This window comes from Plectrocnemia conspersa, unplaced genomic scaffold (genome assembly GCF_051122295.1).
Source record: "Plectrocnemia conspersa isolate PC_06_02 unplaced genomic scaffold, ASM5112229v1 ptg000001l, whole genome shotgun sequence".
In the NCBI taxonomy this organism is placed as follows: Eukaryota; Metazoa; Arthropoda; class Insecta; order Trichoptera; family Polycentropodidae; genus Plectrocnemia; species Plectrocnemia conspersa.
In genome coordinates this window covers 2,036,850-2,058,062 of record NW_028277165.1, presented here as the reverse complement: position 1 = coordinate 2,058,062, position 21,213 = coordinate 2,036,850, and the positions used below count along the sequence as shown (strand labels likewise).

General features: G+C 29.6%; 1 protein-coding gene across 1 annotated transcript; it reads right to left on the bottom strand.

The window, feature by feature from the left end:
• Positions 1-656: 656 nt before the first annotated feature.
• LOC148238391 (uncharacterized) lies at positions 657-20,336 on the bottom strand. The gene is made up of 42 exons (XM_088199585.1): positions 20,261-20,336; positions 19,997-20,187; positions 17,054-17,161; positions 16,714-16,944; positions 16,431-16,638; positions 16,139-16,370; positions 15,918-16,074; positions 15,323-15,848; positions 14,966-15,257; positions 14,656-14,891; positions 14,476-14,586; positions 14,183-14,409; positions 13,804-14,124; positions 13,618-13,744; positions 13,401-13,551; positions 12,992-13,332; positions 12,816-12,930; positions 12,582-12,741; positions 12,332-12,518; positions 12,091-12,263; positions 11,911-12,027; positions 11,619-11,844; positions 8,107-8,189; positions 7,800-8,030; positions 7,522-7,729; positions 7,234-7,453; positions 7,018-7,174; positions 6,362-6,768; positions 5,774-6,297; positions 5,597-5,707; positions 5,070-5,284; positions 4,781-5,002; positions 4,553-4,679; positions 4,107-4,488; positions 3,927-4,036; positions 3,746-3,860; positions 3,540-3,687; positions 2,995-3,181; positions 2,760-2,932; positions 2,573-2,689; positions 871-1,003; positions 657-801 (listed from the first exon to the last, which is right to left on the bottom strand). Exons 3-42 carry the CDS (start codon positions 17,131-17,133, stop codon positions 778-780), a joined length of 8,112 nt encoding a protein of 2,703 aa, XP_088055711.1. The 5' UTR covers positions 17,134-17,161; positions 19,997-20,187; positions 20,261-20,336; the 3' UTR covers positions 657-777.
• Positions 20,337-21,213: the final 877 nt, after the last annotated feature.

Below are 21,213 nucleotides of genomic sequence, written 5' to 3'. Positions count from 1 at the left end.
CGATTGATTTTATATCTTTGGTAGACTGCGTATAATGTTATTAAGCAATATACTGTAATAATAACAATGCAATAAATTTGATGAGCCCATCTGTGTAAAAAAAATAGATAAATGCCTAATTTTGGAGTATGCTAAAGGTTAAAAAATCCTCAACCTCCAAAAACAAAACATTGACTCTATACCCTTGATACTTTTATTTTGATATACGTATGTATGACATTTGAGGCATATGTTAATTTCAATAAAAAATTTCAAGAGTCATTGATCCGAAAATAGATGCTTTAACAGAAGGTCACTGCCTCCTTCATTTTTATAAACACACCTATCTAAACTGTTGACTCTATACCATATATCATCAAAAAATATTACATTGGAATGTTCCGCAAAATAAAACACGTACACATAAATATATTGAGAAAGCCTTCAAAAAATCAAAAATAAGCTACATCAACGATATGCCCTTGTGCATTTTTAGATATTCTCGTTAATCGAATTAGCTCAATTAAATCTACTCCTTAGAGACCTTGACTAAAAAATCATCAGACGGTGCATATATGATACATATATGTAGCCTATCTTTACCATATATAAAATAAATCAATGTCATCAAATAAAATCATTTTATTATTATTCTTCATAAAAATATAATAAATAATATTGTAGAAAAGATGATCTAATTGGTATTTAATTTATTCATGTTTGTAACATTATCACGAACAGTCGTGATACATCAGCTTTGTTCGTTTAATTATCACATATTCACAATAATACATGAATTTATAATGACTTCTTATTGTAATTCTGTAATACAATAAAAATAAAATAAGAAATACTGTATGAACTTATATAATATTTAAAACATATGCTTACCGTTTCGGCTACTTTAAAAAGTGTAAATTGTTCATTTTCATCAATTTCATCAAAAAGTGATTTTAGTGAACCTAAATTAACTTCGTCACTAGTTAATAACTCATAAGGATGTCCATATTCCATTACTCTTCCCCTTTTTACAAAAATAAATTGCTTATAAATTATCTTATTTATTAATGTTTACTTAATATTAACAATATTTTTGCACATTTTTTATGTGTATTCAAACATTAAAGGTCAAGTGAGTAGTGTCAGTTGAACAAGGAAGCGGAGAAACTATTGGCTGATAGATTGCAATCATCAACAATGATTACAATCTATCAGACATTTTTATTACTATTGCAATGTTTATCATTGCAATAGTAATAAAAATGTCTTCTTTAAAATGTCTTTAAAAAATATTTATAAATTTCTTGCTGCGATTATCTTCGTTATTAGCAATAGTTATTATTAATAGCAATAGTTTTTCAAAAATAGTTGTATCAAAAAAATATCTTAAAAACATCATATGTATAACTGTTGTTTTTGTGATTAATTTTTGAGTTATTTAAAGTTAATTTTTATAAAATAGTTAGCAAAGTTAATTTTTGGAATCAATACAACGAAAATACTCGTAAAGATTTTTTTTAAATGTTCCCAAATTTTATAAAAGTTTTTGATTTATATGTCTCTAAGAATGAACTTTTTCTTGTCATCGTAGAACGAACAATTTCATTTGCAATTTCAAAGCACTAAACCGTACAAAAGTCATTGCCAATTACAAAGGAAAGAGTCGATGTTCAAATATCTCTGCCTAACAAATACACTAAAAGATGGATGCGAAGAAATTTTGTGCAAACAGGGAACAAGCATCCCCGTATTACGCATTCTATAGAATGACGATGTAACCGATTTTCACTGTTTTTGTTACGCAGTTATAGTCTAATAAGATATAATTAAACAATATCAGAAAATCTGGTTCCACCCTTAATCATTGCATCAAAATAAGTTACTATTAGTAATAGTACTAAAAGTAATAGATTTTTGTTCCTTGAATTTTCTAAAAGTCTAATTTTTTGTAGGTATAATGATGATGTCCATTACCGGTATTTCTTAATAGTCTAAACAAAAGCTTATAGCCAAGATCTCTTTTAAATCTGCTTTTGAATAAAAACAACGAGTCTGGTTCTACCCAGAATCGTTGACTTTGGTCAGATAATTCGAGTACTGGAATAAAACTAATTGAGGCCTTGGATCTACTAAGATATTTTTTCTCGCTATCTCGATATATATTTTTATCTGACGAGATATCGATTAACTAGTATCCATTAACAGTTTCAAAGCTGCACAAAATGGAGCTTACCTAAAAAAAAGAAAATCACTAAGTAATTCAGATCAATGAATGTTAGATTTTTCAACAATTCTCAGTGATATGTTAGCCAAAAACACTTTATCCAGAACTACAATTTCGCTTTACATTTCTAGAAAGAGTTCTGCTGAACTCGCACTAAGTATAGCTATGCTGAATCGACTGATATACTTCTTAAAAGCCTGAGAAAGTCCCTGTTTTTCATTAAGGCTGTTTGACTAAAGCAGTCACACGAATGTCGAAGAGTTCAACATGGTCTTTGCTACGACTTAGAAACTATGTGACGTAGAACAGCTTGGCAGCATAATCCGAAAACCTATACATTTGTATATTTACGTATTATAATAATATTACCCATCCATCACTAGTATTTTATCAGAATCCATAACCGTGTGCAATCTGTGAGCTATAGTCAGCACTGTTCTATTACAAAACTTCTTCCTAATAGTCTTCTGAATCAATTTATCAGTTCTATAATACAAAAACAATATGTTAAACATATCATTAAATCTTAATAATAAAATATATTAAAAGACAATACTCAGGATCAACATTCGCAGTAGCCTCGTCAAGTATAAGTAAGCGCGACTCTTTTAAAATTGCTCTTGCTAAACACAGCAGTTGTCTTTGACCTACAGAAAAATCACTACCGCCATTTATGATCTGAAGATTCAAACCTTCTCCTTGTTCATTAACGTGTTTTTTTAGTTCAACCTAAAAAAATAATAATTAGTATCTAGTTATAAAAATATTCATACACTGTATTGAAATAATACTTCTTCTAAAGAATTCCATATATCTGCATCATTATAACATTCTAAAGGATCTAAATTTTCTCTCAAAGTTCCACTAAAAAGAATCGGTTGCTGAGGTATAATACTCATAGACGATCTGAGCTTTCCGAGTCCCAAATTGTTTAATTCAACGCCGTCAAGTTCTATTGCTCCACCGTAATTGTTCAATCTGAAAAATATGTATACAGCACAGTGACTAAATAACTTTACTTCTTATTTCTAAGAATATCTGCTTAATTACCAAGCAAATACCAAAATAAATGTTATTGATTTTATGTTTTTAAAGAAATTAGTTCATCCAAGTTTGAAACCAATATTAAAATTAATGTTATTTCACTTACAGCTAACTTCATACGTTACACACATGAACAAAACAAAATGTTAATATACTATTATATATTATTTTACATACAAATAAGTTATTATTAGCCAAGTTTCAAACCTAAAATAAAGTGATTGCGTATTAATTTACATTACTATTAATATTGTGTTTATTAAATAAATAATAAATTAAAATGAATCATAACCTGAAAAGAGCTGTGATAATTGAAGATTTTCCAGCTCCCGTTCTTCCGATGATTCCAACCTTTTCACCGTTCATTGCAACAAAAGAAACATCTTTCAATGCGTATTGAGTATCGTAGCAAAGTGAAACGTTCTTCATTCTTAAATCGCCTTTAAAAATATTAATATTTAAGGTCAAAATAATTAAATTATTATAATTTATTACTACCTAATAAAGGCCATTCTTCGATATTTTTATTCTGATAGATCATATTAAAGGTTGGCTCATCAGTATCGACTTGACCTTCCGCAGCTAAATTAATGTATTCGTCGATTCGTTCAACCTTAAAATTTAAAAATAAATTATTAAGCATGTTTGATTTATAATGAAATTAATTTGAAAGGCATACTGAAGTCATTTGATTTTCAGCTTCAGCAGTTTGCCGCAAACCCCATTGGCACAGTCCAACTAAACTCATTACTTGAGTTATGGCTAACCCTACATTACCACCCAAAGCAACTAAAATACAAAAAAAACAATAGCTTTTTAATATATTTTTTATATGGGTATAGATTAATTCAATATTTACCATCAGGAAATAGAAAAAAACTGAAAGTTACGATCGTCAAGTATAACCAACAAACTACATCCATCCAAGCCGAAAAAGCTCGATTTGTATAAAGGATTAATGTATATACTGATGTATGAAGATCTTGATGATTATCGAACTCTTGAGATAATCTAATTTGTATGTTTGAAGATCGAATTGTGTCTAAGCCGTTCAGTGAAGCATTCACGTGAGTAAATATCGGTGAACGACATATTCCTTCCAGTCTTTTTAAGCTTCTGCTAGTGCGCAGATGTACTGTTCTAATGAAATATAATAGAAGCACTATACAGCTTGTGGGTATCAATAGCCAATAGTTAACTATAGAAACGACAATGATGATTCCGAAGACTTCTAAAAAAAACTGTGTACAATTTATTATTTATATCAATCAGAAATGTGATGTATAATATCTTTCAAAAGCGTACTGTTATGCAAGTCACAAATGTTATTGGTAAATTTGTATCGACAATTGCAATATCTTTAGAAAATCTGTTCAATATCCTTCCGGAAGAATTTTTGTGAAAGAATTTCATCAGTGTGTGTGTTACGCTTCTAAAAATGTATAAAGGATCAATTATGTTCTTTGCCACAAAAATCTTATCTTTGTAGAAAGATCTTGTCGTACTATGTTAATATATAATAATGTATCATACTTGAACATATTATTGTGCAGATTTACAGAAGCTTTAATGCAAACGTTGAAATATGCAATAAATTTAATGAGTGCCAAAACTATAGTGATTACAATCAATCCAGAGTATATGTAGATGCTTTGCTGAGTAGTCGCATTATATAAATCATATGTTAATTGTCTTGAGTATTGAGATATGTATAAAGTTGAACTATGATTATTTCTTGCTTCTTCTATGTTTACCCTTAAAATGATTTGTATGTAGTTAGACGATAAATATTGTATCAATATTGATTATTTGATGTATGTACCATTCACTAATCCATAAATCACATAGTGAATATGAAGCTTGAGACAGACAGAATAATAGTATTAATATTATGAATACTACAAAATTACCTCCGCTGAGGACATAATTTTTATAAACATTTATTCCGACTACTCCAATCTCTTGATTTTCTTCTTCTTGAATTTGTTGAGATGATTCTACAAATGCTGCATCTGTATCGGGAGAATCTTTAGATTTCTATAAATAAACATAAGATATAATTTAATCTAGGACTTATATTTAAAGTTTTTATACTTTAAAACAGGTCTCGGCAATCTTTTTTGGCTGCGGGTCAAAAAAATTAAAATGTGACTATTAAAAAGACTGACGGGTAGTGAATATTTTTTGTCCTAACAACCATATATGTGGTCTAGTCATGACATCGTAATACGTTAAAAAAAATATATTTGCAGAACTGAAATGGGTCACTTCAAATCATCAAACGGGTCACTTGGTGACCCGTGGGTCATAGGTTGCCGAGCTCTGCTTTAAAGGGATATAAGTACTCACAGCATTACTTGTTTTATTTTCTCTTCCATTGCTAATTTTATCTTCAGAATGTATATTTATTCCATTATATTTAGATTTCTTAAACATTTTATATGAATCTTCAAATACAATCTAAAAGTAATAAGATAATAAGATAAAAAAATTATATTAAATAATCTTCAAGTGCATCTTATCAACCTTTCCAGTATCCATAACATATATCTTATTCGCCAAAGTCAAATGTTGTGTTTGATGCGTGACTAACACTACAGTCTTTGAAGATAAATATGTATGCACACATTCGTCCATCAGTTTTTTTGCAACAATAGTATCAACTGCTGATAAAGGATCGTCCAATAAATATACATCAGCATCTTTATATATACATCTCGCTAATGAAATTCTAGCTTTCTGTCCTCCAGATAACGATACACCTCTTTCGCCAATCAACGTCTGATCACCGTGCGGAAACCTTTTCAGATCGACTTCCAATTGACAGCATCTTAAAACTTTTCTGTATCGACTTGCGTTCATTTCTTGACCAAACAATATGTTCTGCCGAACAGAAGCTTGAAATATCCACGGTACTTGACTATAATACGACACTCGACCGTTAACGTCGACCCATCCGGATTGAACTTGCATTTCCCCCAAAATACTTTGTAATAAGACACTTTTTCCACAACCGACTTGTCCAACTATTCCAATCACTTCTTTAGAAGCTGCCTAATAAAATACAAATAATAAATAAATAATAATTTATACATTATCATAATTAATTTATACTTGCATTAATCGATACGTTATCTAAAATCAGTTCTTCACTTATTAAACTATCACGTTCTCTTTTAGATATACTAATATCTTTTAGAGAAACTTTATAAATGTTGTTTAAATTAAGATTCTGCGATTTTGCTATAACTTCAGGGAGTAAAAGAAACTCTATTATTCTCTTGGAACCGACCATTGCTTCCATGGCATATATTAGCGTCATTGGAAAAAATTCAACGACTGTTAATTTTATCATGTTATAAAAAGACAGCAAAACGAAGACTTTAGCGGCTGTTATTTGATTGCCAAAGAATATGTAAACTAAAATAGTGATGAATAAAGATATCCTAGTGTTGAGATCCACGCAACAGAACAGCAATGTTTTGATATATGATATTCTCCTTATATACGACATCTCCTTCCTGAAATGATATGACTCACATATAAAGACTGCTTATTTCTTAATAAAAATGCAAATACATTAGGAAATAATTTAAAAGATGTTCATCGATTTAAAATTAAGTATAAGAAACACTTTTTTGGTCGGCAGATTAAAACTAAATACCATTATTTACTAATTTTACATGTTTAAAGATTTTATATTTATTGTAATGTATGTTTATGAATTTAGGAACAATGATAAAGAATATAAATATTTTTTTAATACTCACTGTCTAATTTTTGCTATTAACTTTCCGAAACAGCTTTCCCAAACATACATTTTAATCACGTCGATCCCTTGAATGACTTCATCCATAATTTTGATTCGTTTATCAGTCTTATAAGCTGCTTTACTTTTATTATTAGCTGATACTTTACTTAAGATTGCTTTAAAATTAAAATAAATTACTATCAGACTAACACGTTATGATTAAAACAAAATTTACCTTGAATCGGTATGAAGCAAAGTAGAAATGCAATTCCAACTAATGCGGATGGACCGACTAATGCGTACATTAAATACGTTACTACAATTCCTTCGATTGGAGCTCGCCATAATTCTAATCCAAAAATGCAGACCATTTCAAAGCTATTGACATCGTTCGATAGAAGATTAATGGCTCGACCTGCCAATCCGTCGCAACAGTTTTGATTCACACGTAATATCTACAAAAAATGCATAAGATAAATAATAGAGTTCAATTATTTGTAATATATATATAATCGCATAATACTTTTCTGTATATCAATGAAGAACAACCTAATCTTATTTTCATGCCGGTTAACATTGCTTCTAAATAAAAAGGATGCAATATGAATATATTTAACAGCATACTTATAACTAGTCCTCCTCCGTAAAGATATGCATCTCTTTCTGATATGTTTTTTTGATTTGGAGTAAAATACGAAATCAACATTCCTAATAATATCGGTCTAGTGATACTGTAAGATTTGTAAGTCATTAAATCATGATTCATTATAACATATTCATAAGAACAATTTTAAGTAGTACTTTAGAAATGTTTCAGAAAGAGAATACGCTATAGAAATTGCTAAGAATCTTATTCCATGCACTTTGAAGAGAATTCTAATCAAAGATGGATTTGATTTTCCCATTTCTTCAGCCCATAGTCTTTCATATTTGTCGCCAATATCAGTAGAGACGCAGCTCTTTAGCGGTTCGTATATGTCATCGATAACCAATGGACGCTTAAAGCCGGTGACGAATAGTTTTTTTAACCACCTGAAAATAGTATAGCTCTGTTAATGTAAATGTAATGCAACATTTAAATTACATATTAAATAATATCAAAACAGACCAATATGTAAAAATTGATATAAAATTTGCCTTTGCTCTGGGATTGCGTTGTCTTTCTGGATTTATATCGAAATTGGAATCCATTTTTTATTTTGACACAACTGTGTTTGTCTGGAATGTCTGTGAAAAGATTGAATACAATCAAATATACTTATCAGTACATATATATTGATTGCGTCATTAATAGATAAGCGTTTTTTTTTATCTATATCAATTTATAAGTATGTTTTTGATGTAACTTATTTTAAAAATAAAAATATATTTTAATGTAAAATTTAGAATGTGATACATATACTTTGCATGTATTTTGATACATAAATCAGAACTTTGGTTTTTATATTACAATTAAGTATAATATTAATCACTCATGTCTCAAAAATATGAAAAGGAATTTTAAAAAGTAAATTGTATGTAATAAACATTAAATTTTACAAAAAAAAAATTTTTTACAATGAACATTTTTTTGGTAAATATCTGACTTTGTCTCGAATGTGTGATTGAATACAGTAGACCCCCCAACAACACGGTAAATTGGAGTTGTAGTTGGTGCATGTAGTTGGGGGACTAGAAAATACTCATACAATTTTTTGCAATACATAGTGTGGTGAGATATTGTCCCTTTGGCTAGCTCAAAGTAACAGCGTCTAATTAAAATGAAATTAAAACAATTTTGAAATTAAAAAAATATTGTCAAAGTTAAAGTGTTGATAGAACTTTTTAAAAACAAAATCGATTATATATTTAAAACATACTTTTTTGGGTAAAAATAACAATACAGTTAAATTAAGTAGATATATTTACATTTTATTATGCTATCTTAGCTTTGTGGCATAAAAAGTACAAAATTATTTTTAGTAATAGGCATCGGTTTTAAGTGCACTTAGAAATCAAATACACTTTTCAGGGCGAAATTCACTTTATCATTATCCATTTGAGTGCCACTCAACTTTTTCATAGTGAAATTAAAATTGAAATATGAAAAATCAATAGCATTTTATCATATTGACACGAAACTTTTTCTAAAAACATATATTATTAAAATTTCTGCTAGATTCGTTAACTTGTTTTAAATGGCGGCTATTCTAAGAAGTAAATAAATCATAACTTTGTAAAAAAAATATAAAAAAGCAACGAAATATAAAACGTTTAAAAATATATATGTGAAAAAAATAAAAATTCGTATGACCGAAAAAAAAGTAAAAATGTCAAAAATTTTCTATACTAGATTTAAAATAACATAAAAAAAATTTTCACAATTTTTTATATAAATAGATACATAAATCTACAAATTCTCACAGCCCTAACGCACGGAATATTTTAATATACCAGATGTCAGTGCTCGCTGTCACTCGCACGTGAGATAAAATTGGTCGCAAAAACTTGCTAAATGTTTATATAAACTAATTGATTTATTTACTTGTGACTTTCAGATAACATGTATTTTTCTTTTTCAACAGATTTAATACACTTGAAGCGTCATATTCTAACCGCTAACCGATGACACTACGTTTTTAAAAATACGCTTTACGTATGGAATGTGTGAAAAAGTCACGTCAGATCATCAATAAAACGTACAGGTCGTAGTCGTGTCGCGTGTCCTAGAGATGAGCCTCAAAAAGAGGTAAGGTGTAGTCTGTAGTAGAAGAAGTTCTTGGAGCGATAGTTGTCCGAATATCGAGGCGTAGTTGAGTCGAATGTGCCACTCTAATTTTTGTACGTTATATACAGTCATGCGGGCCCACCGTATCCCCACCATGCAAGCTAGTAGGGATTGAAAGATAGCTGGCGTTCTTGACAGCTAATAGGACTGATGACACCGCTCGCATTGGTGTTGTTACACACTAAAATATGGTGGAATGTGTGGTAGGTACCTTGACACTTAGACCTACATTACAAGTGTTACGTTTACATCGTTGTCAAACTAACCGCTTTTTGAATCATAGCCGATAACAAATAGTCTGTTTCTGCCATGAATTATCACATTGGTCGGACAATCGAGAGTAGGAAGGTTAAGACATTTCCATAATTTTTTAAAGAATATATACAAGTCTTTGCTACCACTTCGCTTCTGACTTGAAACAAAAGAGTTCAGCCTAACTCCCACTAAGCGGAGCTACGCCAAGTATGGACCATGACTTTCACTGAGAAAGCAGCCGCATTCCTCTCCCAGCTAGAAGAAGACACATGGCTATGAGAATATCCACGTATAATATATATACTGATAATTGCACAAGTCTATAACAAAATATAAAATATTAATTAAAAACACCTCTTTTACATATGTTACAAATGAGATTAGATAAACTATTTTTATAGGTCTCCACTTTTAGAACTGCATACAGAACATCTTCGCAAATTATAGACCTTGAAATTTTCCAATCCTCTTTAGTATTTATTTATAACTAATTCTGGTAATTTTAATTTTAATTATAATTGCCTGCATGCAACAACTTGTGGCATGCAAAGCTGCTAAGCACTGATCTACATTATTGAGAACAAATATTTGCACTGTGCAATGTTGAAAGTCTAAATATATAGACACATTCATGGTTATTTTTTTATTTTTTTTATTGTTCATAATTTTTATATTTGTGGCCATCAATATCGTCAGATGAATCATTTTTAATATTTTACTTTTTGTAAGTGTTTATTATAATAATATGATATGAACTGTAAGAATATTATGCTATTAAAACAAATTTATTTTAAGAATCAGTTATAATATGCCAAACGTGAGTAAGATAAATATAATTGACAATACTGAAATAAAATGTGTAAATATAACTTAAGTACATACGTTAATTTCACATACATTATTTTGTTAAATTAATGAATATTTAGTCATCCACCGAATATAAATTTTCACTATAGACTAATTTTATTATTGCATTGATCATTAAAACTTCCAAAAATCATGCATTTACTAACACTAACAATACGTAAAATATTTTAAAATAAGCAATCGCCAGATTATTTAGGTAACAATGCATTACAAGAGATTCAGCGTCTATAAATAATACATAATGGTATTAAAATTATTTGTAAATTTATATAATATAATAAATTATTATACATTTATTATAAACAGTTAAAATAATAATACGTTCTTCTGAAATCATCGATTTAAAAACTATGTTGTTTTAAAAAATACAGTTTGTAGCAATCTTAATCAATAAATATTACTAGCAAGTGATTATCAAAATCCTGTATCACAGACATATCATAAATATATCAATTGAACTATGTATAGTATTAGGACACTTGGTGCATACTTTGCATATTTCCCTAACTTAAATATCATAAATATGAATTTAAGTAAATGGCTTGAAGTTTATTATAAAATGGCAATAATTTTATAAAAAAAAATATCACAATAACATATTATCCTTCTTTGATTCGCAAGAAATCAATCATTCTTCTTTGAGTGCTCTAATTTATTGTAATTCTGAAAATAATAATTTAATTTATTACTACATTATCATAATTGAAACGAAGACTTTATTAAAATTATACCTCTTCCGCTATTTTGAATAGAGCATTGAAAGTCGCTTGACCAGTTTGTTCCAGCAACAATATAAAAGCACCTTTACCGACATCTGCAGGTGAATCTTCAAAACTAAGAGACTCCATTGATTCTTCGTTAATAGGAAACAACTTTTCATTGACATTAGAAGGCGTATTAATGACTGAAGTCTGCGTTAAAAGCTCATATGGATGTCCATATTCAACGACTTGGCCTCTAAAGTTAATTGAAACACATGTATTAGAATTAAATTATATACTTCATATAAACTACGTAACTTACCTATCCATGACTAATACTTTATCCGAATCCATTACAGTATGCAGCCGGTGAGCGATGGTTAATACTGTTTTATCACTAAACTTTTTTCTGATTGTTATTTGTATCAATTTATCAGTTCTAAAAAATATGTTTAATTAAAATCAATAAAATAATCAAATTAAATATATACATATCACATACTCTAAATCGACATTTGCCGTTGCTTCATCTAGTAACAAAATATTGCTCTGTTTCAAAATAGCTCTAGCCAAGCACAATAGTTGCCGTTGACCTGATGAAAAATTAAGTCCTCCGTCGACTACTTTTGTATTGAGACCTCCAGCCATTGTCATTACATAATTTTTTAACTCAACCTAAGTATTTCAAGGTTTATGATAAATTGTATTTGGAACTTTATATTTAATATATATATTTAACATACCTCCTCCAATGCTTCCCATAATTGACTATCGCTATAATTACCCCATGGATCCAAATTATCACGCAAACTGCCATTGAACAACATCGGCTCTTGAGGTATGATACTCAATGACGATCTTAATTTGTGTAGGCCCAAAGATTTTGTGTCAACATTATCTATTAAAATAGATCCATCTAAATCTGCCAATCTATATGCAAAATGTCAATTATTTAACTGATTGTTAGAAATGATAATATTGATTTTATTGTACCTAAATAAAGCTGCTATTAGTGAAGATTTTCCAGCTCCCGTTCTACCCACAATTCCAATCTTTTCCCCAGTCTTCACTTTAAAATTGACATTTTTCAAAACAGGTACTTTGTTTTCTGATTTATCATATGTTAAATAAAGGTTTTTTATTTCTAAATCACCTATTTAAAAAAATATGAATAATTAGAGTTATAATTATATATTAACTATCATAAATTTATTAAATGCAACAAACCCTTTTCTGGCCATTTATCAAAATCACGTCCCGGATAATCACTATTGAATAATTTAAGATCAGTCTCTAGAGGAGGTTCCGACGGTAATTTTGTATATTCGACTATCCTTTCAACCTTCAAAAATATTACATATAATAATCTACCATAATATATTGATCACATTATAAATACTTACAGATGTCATATAATTTTCAACTTCAGCAGTTTGCCTCATGCCCCACTGACACATTCCAATCAAACCGATCGCTTGAGTGACGGCTAATCCTACGTTGCCGCCGTAAGTATTAGCACTGATCGAAATGAAACTATAAGTAACAATTGCCAAATAAACACAGCAAACTATATCCATCCACAATCCAAATGCTCTGTTTACTACCAGATGCATTGACCACACAGATGTGTATGAATCTTGATGCTTATCAAACTCTTTTATTAGCAATAATTGCGAACCTCGCGAACGGATTGTATCCAGTCCATTAAAAGTCGCGTTAACATGAGTAAAAGCAGGCGATCGAGCTAATAAAAATAATAAATGTTATAAAAATATGTTTTAAAACTCATATGAAATAGTCGTATATACTTACATATTCCTTCAAGTCGCTTAATGCTACGACTCGATGATAAATATATATATCTGATGAGCAATAGGAATACGACGATAAAAGCAGTTGGAATCAGTAGCCAAAAATTTGCAGTGCATACGACTATCAAAATTGCAACAATTTCTAAAAGAAACTATTGAGAATATTGTAATAAATATATAATTTTAGGTGTGTATTAAATAGCATATTCTATTCTTACCGACAGGCAATCGTTTAATGCTGAAGGAAGCATCACATCAACTGTACCTATATCTTTGGCAAACCTATTTAAAATCCTTCCTGAAGCATTATTATTAAAAAACCACATGGTCGCTCGAGATAAACCCCTAAAAGTAAAGCAATCTTGAATATAAAACTAATATTGTGTAAAAAATTTGAAACAAACCTAAACATTTTATCGTGCAGATTTATTGATGCTTGGATGCACATGTTGAAAAAGAAAATCAATTTAGTCAACGTGAAGAGTATATTGATGCCCAAAATGATAGAATATATGTAAACGCTTTCGCTTCTGCTTAAGAATAATGGATTATAACCGAGAAACGCTAAATTCCAACTGTCCGGTGTCCAGAACGAATAAGATTCGTCATCCTTATTAGTATCGTTAGCATTGACGTTATCCTCAATAAATGCTTCATAAGATTTATTACTGGACGTCAAATTCAATTTAGTATAAGTAGAATTAGACAATTCTTCCATATTCACCCTATAAAAAATATAGATAAATAATAAATAAATTATTCATGTAAATTATTTATACCAACCATTTACTGATCCATACGTCGCAGGCAGAACGCATCACTTGAGAAACGCAAAACAAGATGATGAGCAATATTATAGTTTTTAAACTACCGCTGCAGTTGAAGAAAGCTTTATAAACATCCATGTCTACCGAGCCGACTGCTTGTCCCTCTTCTTCAATATCTGGAGTAAAGGATGTTAAAGAATTCGCTGAACTAATTGAAGTTTTTCTTTGGATAACATGGTGCTCCTGAGAGAGAACAGTGATTAATATATTTATAGGAATATGTATCTATTTATCTACGTTTTTATTAACTTCTATCTCTCCTTGCTGTTCATTTTTTTTCTGCTCAGTAACAGTAGCAAATAAATCATCACTGTTATATTGTGAATTTTTAAATCTCTCATACGTATCTTGGAACACAATCTATAAACGTAATAAGATGAATTATCAACTCTGTGATGAGATAATATAAATAAATTAAACTTCACACACTTTCTTAGCTTCCATAACGCATATTTTATCCGCCTCTTGCAGATGTTGTACTTGGTGAGTAACGAGTATAACAGCTTTGTTTTTCAAGAATCCTCTAATACAAGAATTAAGCAATGCGCTTGCAACACGACTGTCGACCGCAGACAATGGATCATCCAGCAAGTAAATATCAGCATTTTTATATACGCATCGTGCGAGAGACACTCTAGCTCTCTGACCTCCAGACAATGATACACCTTAATAAAGTTATGAGTAAACATTACAATATATCATAAAATAAAACATGTTAGGTTGATAAATAACAGCTTACCGCGTTCACCGACTATTGTTTTATCACCATGCGGAAACATTTTAAAGTCCGATTCTAACTGACAACATTTAATCACTTGTCTGTATCTGAACTTATCCATCTGTTCATCAAAAACTATATTTTGCCGAACGCTGGCTTCAAACAACCACGGAGTTTGACTACAATACGAAATGTTCCCGTTGATTATCAACGAACCGGATTCAATAGGAACTTCCTTTATTATGGTATTAAGTAATACACTTTTTCCAGATCCCACTTGTCCAATGACTGCCACAAATTCACATGATGATACCTACAACATAAAATTAAAAATTAAAATACTTAATCACTATAAAAGATATTTATTTAACATCTTACATTAAGCGAAATGTCTTGCAATGCAACGTTACTTTTTTCTACAACTGTTTCATCATCCAAGTGCAACTTCCAAACGGCATTAACATTCTTCATTTCAAAAAAAGGTTTTTCCAAAGTTTGATTCGATAGTTTGATGGAATTTTCTAATCCGTTTGATTGAAGTTTATCATTGCAATTAAGAGAATTGTCGCTAATGTAATTCAATATATTTTGATCTTTCATATTGCTTCCGTTTTTGATTGATAGAGCTCCAATTTCTGGCATCAATAAAAACTCTTCTATTCTCTGAATTGATACATAAGCGTCCATTGCAAACATAATGGAATTGGGAAAGAATTCAACAACCGACAATCTGATCAAGTCGTATAATGAAAACAATACAAATATTTTAGCAGCCGTTACTTGATTACCCAGCAATATATATGATATAATGCTTAAGAAAATTGAAATTTTTGCATTTAGTTGTATACAAGCTTGCATACATGCCTTTATCGAAGCCATGATTCGTAGAATATCCATTTCTTTTCTGAAACAAGAATTATAAATATAAAACATTGCGGTTGATTTTATCTACAAATGACAATGTAACACATACTTCCTTGCAACCTTGATAAAATTGCTAAAACAATACTCCCAAGCGTACATTTTTATTATCTGTATGCCTTGAATGACTTCGTTCATCATTTTAATGCGATAATCCGTTTTAAGAGCAAATTTTCGTCTATATTTTGCCAATACGTGACTCAACCAAACTGTAAATATGCAAATATATTAATATAATACATTCATGTATTCGGTTATGTAAAATAGTCTCACCTTGTAATGGAATAAAGGAGAGAAGGAATGCAACTCCAATGAGAGCCGAATAACCGATGTTTAAATATATCAAATATATAATAATGACACCTTCCAATGGTGCTCTCCATATTTCCATTAAAAATATACTGCACATATCAAATCTGTTGGCGTCGTTTGTCATTAAATTAATAATTTTACCATTGACATTGTCGTTTTCATCGGAACTGTTCCTTAAATTTAGCCGTAAAAGCTAATGAAAGCATTAGTATAAATGTAAGCTTTGCATCAATTACAATTCATTAGAATGTACCTTTCTGTATATTAATGAACAACAAGATAAACGCATCTGCATACTGTAATACAGTATTTTAAGTAAGAACGGGTGTAGTATTGCTATGTTGAATAGAGTTGAAAATACAACACCGGAAGCGTATAAATAAGCATCGGTTTCAGATATTTGTGTTTGACCTGGTGTGAAATATGATATGAGCATACCAAGACATAAGGGCTGCGATATTCTATAACAATAAAGCATATGTAGATATAAAGAATATATTTTAAATGAATTTTTGCTTTATAAGATCTCTAGTTACCTAAAAATAACTTCAACTACAGAATATGTTAAGCTTATAATTAATATCTTTTTGCCGTACAGCTTCATAATAACGTTTAAGAGTGACGGCTTTTGTTTCTTTGTCTCTTCTATCCATACTCTTTCGAATTTATCGGATACCCTACTCGATATGTGAGAGTCCAACGGTCTATACATATCGTCGAAATTAAGCTGACGTTGCAATCCTTTTGTAAACAACTCGCGCAGCCACCTGTAAAACAAAGTAGACAGTTTAATTATTATGTGTATGAACAATATAATACGTACGTAGTAAACAGGTAATAAATTTTTAATGTTTTTTTTCAACAGATAAATCTTACCAAAATGTGAACAGAGAAGCATAATTGGCGTGTATTTGTGGACTCTCTTTTTTATCATGATTGAAAAATCCTGGATCCATTTATAAACTAAGGTAAAAGATAAAGATTCTGGAATACAAATAAAATATAAAAATAATCAACGGATGCTCTGTAAACATAATACAAAGTAACAAAATATTCTAAGCAATACACAATATAGTTATTATAAGGAATCAGATAAATGTGTCATGTGCAGCAATATAACTATTAGGTTTATATGATTTTGATTATTTATACTGATGCACAATACCTTTATTATTTTAAGCAATTTCGATTATTTACTGCAGTATTTCATTAAATAAAATGTAAATATAACCTCAAATATATCATCTAAAATGTCACTATATTCTATCATGGAAACGTATTTTAAATATAAATTATGTAATTCAGCTATTAAAGATTTTCTTAAAATAGTAAATAAAGTAATAGCTTACAACACATGTTCCCAGACAGATGTCAAAATTTATGGAAGCATTTGACATTACCGTCTATAAAAAAAATGCCGACACTTAGTCAATTTCGTTTTACAGATATTAAATATTAAGCGTGAGATTATTGATAAATTCAATATTTATAATACGTATTTTAATAAAAAATTATAAATTTTTCTTAAGAGACATTTTTATCATTATTGTATTACACATAATTAAATCATACTAGTAGGTTGATGAAGAATCATATTTAAAGAGAATATGTCATGTCCCCTTACCCTCGTTTGTATCGTAAAATTTTCATACGACTCGATTGAACCTATGCTAATTTAATTTTACTGTCCTTTTTTTACATTTTTTGTATATTTTTAACTTTTGGTAACCCTGCTATTTGCTTTTAATATATTTGCGCCAAAAACTATAAAAAAATATTGCCCTGCTCTGATTTATTTTGGGCATGCCCATTAAAACTTATGTTATGGCTAAGAACATCGTGCCAAGCTAAGCGCAAGTTTCGCACTCACTCATATATCGTTGGCATCCGCGATGTACAGACGCGGGGTAAGCATATTTGATAATAAATAAAAAATATTCAAATAGCAAGTAATTATAACTATAAATTAAAATATACCATGTATGTAACTTTAAGAAAAATCCCTGACTTCCCACCAAGAAGTGGAACATAAACGATAATTAGTTAATATAAAAGAGCAACTAATTTTAATTTTTGTATTCATTTTAAATAACATGTATTTTATAATATTATTAGCGAAAATAAAAATTTGTTGAAAACTTATGCTTTTGATTAATACAAATTAATAAAGTATTGTATGGGGGGAAATTTTGAAATACCCACTTGAAGTCACATATGTTTACAATGAAAAAGAAGCACTATATAGTCATAGAATTTACAATTTACTCAGTAATTTTATAAAATCGTACTAGAATTTTCAATATTTTAAAGTTAAAAGGCACGTCGGTCGCTATGAATGGAGTGCGAATAACGAAATTATTTTCGCCTATAGCACAGCTATTTATAATAATATTGAGAGCAAGGTTTTAACGCATAACCTAGTTTTGATGTATAATCTAGGTTCGAGAAGCGTAATTGGAGTTTTAATTTTCAAAAACAAATTGAGTAATAGAATTGTAGTGTTTTTCTGCTATCCATCATAATGTCAATGAATTGATATTTACTAATAATATTTTGGGTATTTTATTTATTTATTTATATACAAATGTATGTTTATTTAAAATTAACGTATTTAAACTCTCTCGTACTGAAACATTAGCCTGAATTTCTGCAAAAATCTGTTTTGCTGCGTTCATGGGGTGTTCACTGTTCTGACCAACGCTCGCTCGCTGCCACTCGTTACGAACGAGCGGCAGCGAGTGAACGTTGGTCAGAACAGTCATCACCCCATGAATTACTCTTTGGAACGAATCTACATAAAAATGACATTTATAATTGTATATAAATAATTAAAATGTATAAAAAAATATTATTTTTCAGAATGAAGAAAGCATCATATTTTGTATTCGAGTCGCTATTACTTGGATTATGAGCAAATTAAAAAATAATTTTTGGTCCAAAAAAATCGAAACCAAAACAAATTGTTTTTCAAATCAATTTCATCCTGATATAATGAATAGTTTATCTGCCATAATTTCATGAATCGTATTGATTCATTTTCGAATATTTATTTTATTATTTACTCACTTCTTGCCGTAAAATAATTTACAGAGTGCTTTGTTAGCTTTTGAAGCACAAACTTAGGGATATATTAAGAACGTTCTCATAACAATAATTTTACATGTTGTAACCAGATGTGTTATTAATGAAATATGTAAATGATTCTTTAAGATCCAAGGAACGTTCGTTAAGTGTTAACTATTGTTATTCTTGTTTGGTTACCATAACAGTGTATACAAAGTAGTTTTTCAAACAAGTGCACGTACAAAATGAAACGTCAAAACATTGTGATAAAACTATGATAAATTGCTCAATTTGCAGACTTTTATCTGAAATGGTTTGAAGGTAAGTGGTAAATATAATAATACATCTATTGAAGTAAACTGCCTCTAATTATTTTCGATTTACCTGCGGTTTTGAAGCTTACATGAATAATAAATTGAATCAATAATGAGCACATATTTTAGTAAAACGTTGTATTTATTTATGTGTTTTTATATACGGGTCGTATAAATTAAAACAAAGTTGAGTGCCCCTGCTTCAACCACATACGACAACAAATTCATCATTGCGAAACACGAGCCAATTATTAAGCATGTCAAATGTTAATCACTGTGGTGTACGCGAAAATAATTCACAAACAATAGAATTCCACCTTTTTTTAAAAACAACACATACTAGTAATGGTCGACCATCGAACAGTCACAGACCCACCGGTGCGCAATTATTTTTAAATCAAAAGCCGCGAACGCGCGTACTATTCAAACCGTGGAAACGTACAGCGACAGGAGACAAAGAGACAGATGTGTGGACTTTCACCTCTCGATGCCAAAGTGCTTCTGGCAGTGTCCCCACTTTTTCCAACGTTTTTATATTGGCGTGGTGTTACGACACGTTGTGAAATGACCGCAGATCGTTTCAAAAGATGCAGAATAAACCAAACGCAAAAAATAAAGCGCGCTCTCGATTAACTATAATAAGTAATGCATTATGTAATTTCCATATTGATTATAAACTCAAATAATACACTATTCTAAACCTAACCTATGAATAATGCACCCAATTGGCTGTAAGATCACAACCGCACTGATACATAATGGACATTATGTTATCAGATCACTATACAACACATGTATGTATGTACGAACATTTGTACAAAAGTAAATATGTCACTTTCAATGACACGTGTTTAAATATATGACTTAAAACAATTGTATTAAATAATCTGTCGAGATGTCGTGGGTATTCTAATACTATTCACCTTCGTAGCAACCTGAAATTTTAATCACATGTACTATTTCAGGTATCAATACAAGTATTTCACTGTGATAAATATACTACAAACATTTCATGTTTACAAATGTGATATACCTATGTAATACATAATAACGAAAAGAAAACGTAAACATTAATAGAATGAGGAAATAGAGGATATAAGACCAATTAATATATATTCATCTTAAGCTCTGGAACCTTTGAAATGTGTGCTTGTGCTTTTAAAGTAATATGCATTTTGGCATATTGTAAAAGCTTTTGTGATTATTGTTTTGTTATTTTATAAATTCATCCATATTTTCGGTTTTTAATATTTTATCTTTACTTTTTATATTTTTTACACAACAACTTTGTGTTTCTTGATTTTGAATTGCAGCGTAATAATATTATATATATATATATATATATATATATATATATATATATATATATATATATATATATATATATATATATATATATATATGAAATTAATGTATCAATACTAATGATTAATCATCATTGTTGTTGTTTATGAAGAGAGTCCTATTTTTATTATTTGCGTATCAATACTATTTTTGTAATCAAAATACCTTCATTAAACTGCTTTCCAGGCGACTGCCTTTTATTTACGTAATAATAATCTGTTATCTGGCGTCTTTATCTTCAACTGGTCTTTTGATCGAGATGTATTGTTTTCGCATTAAGGATTGAATGCTATGGGAGCAGATCAAAAGCGATTC

Bases quoted from the DNA above. Each gene is read 5' to 3' on its own strand.
- LOC148238391 (XM_088199585.1), bottom strand. From the start codon at position 17,133: ATGGATCCAGGATTTTTCAATCATGATAAAAAAGAGAGTCCACAAATA. The intron at 14,892-14,965 runs GTAAGCTGTTAT...AACTTTATTAAG, and splicing joins AACAATAGTCGGTGAACGCG to GTGTATCATTGTCTGGAGGT. The intron at 5,708-5,773 runs GTTGATAAGATG...TATTACTTTTAG, and splicing joins ATGTTATGGATACTGGAAAG to ATTGTATTTGAAGATTCATA.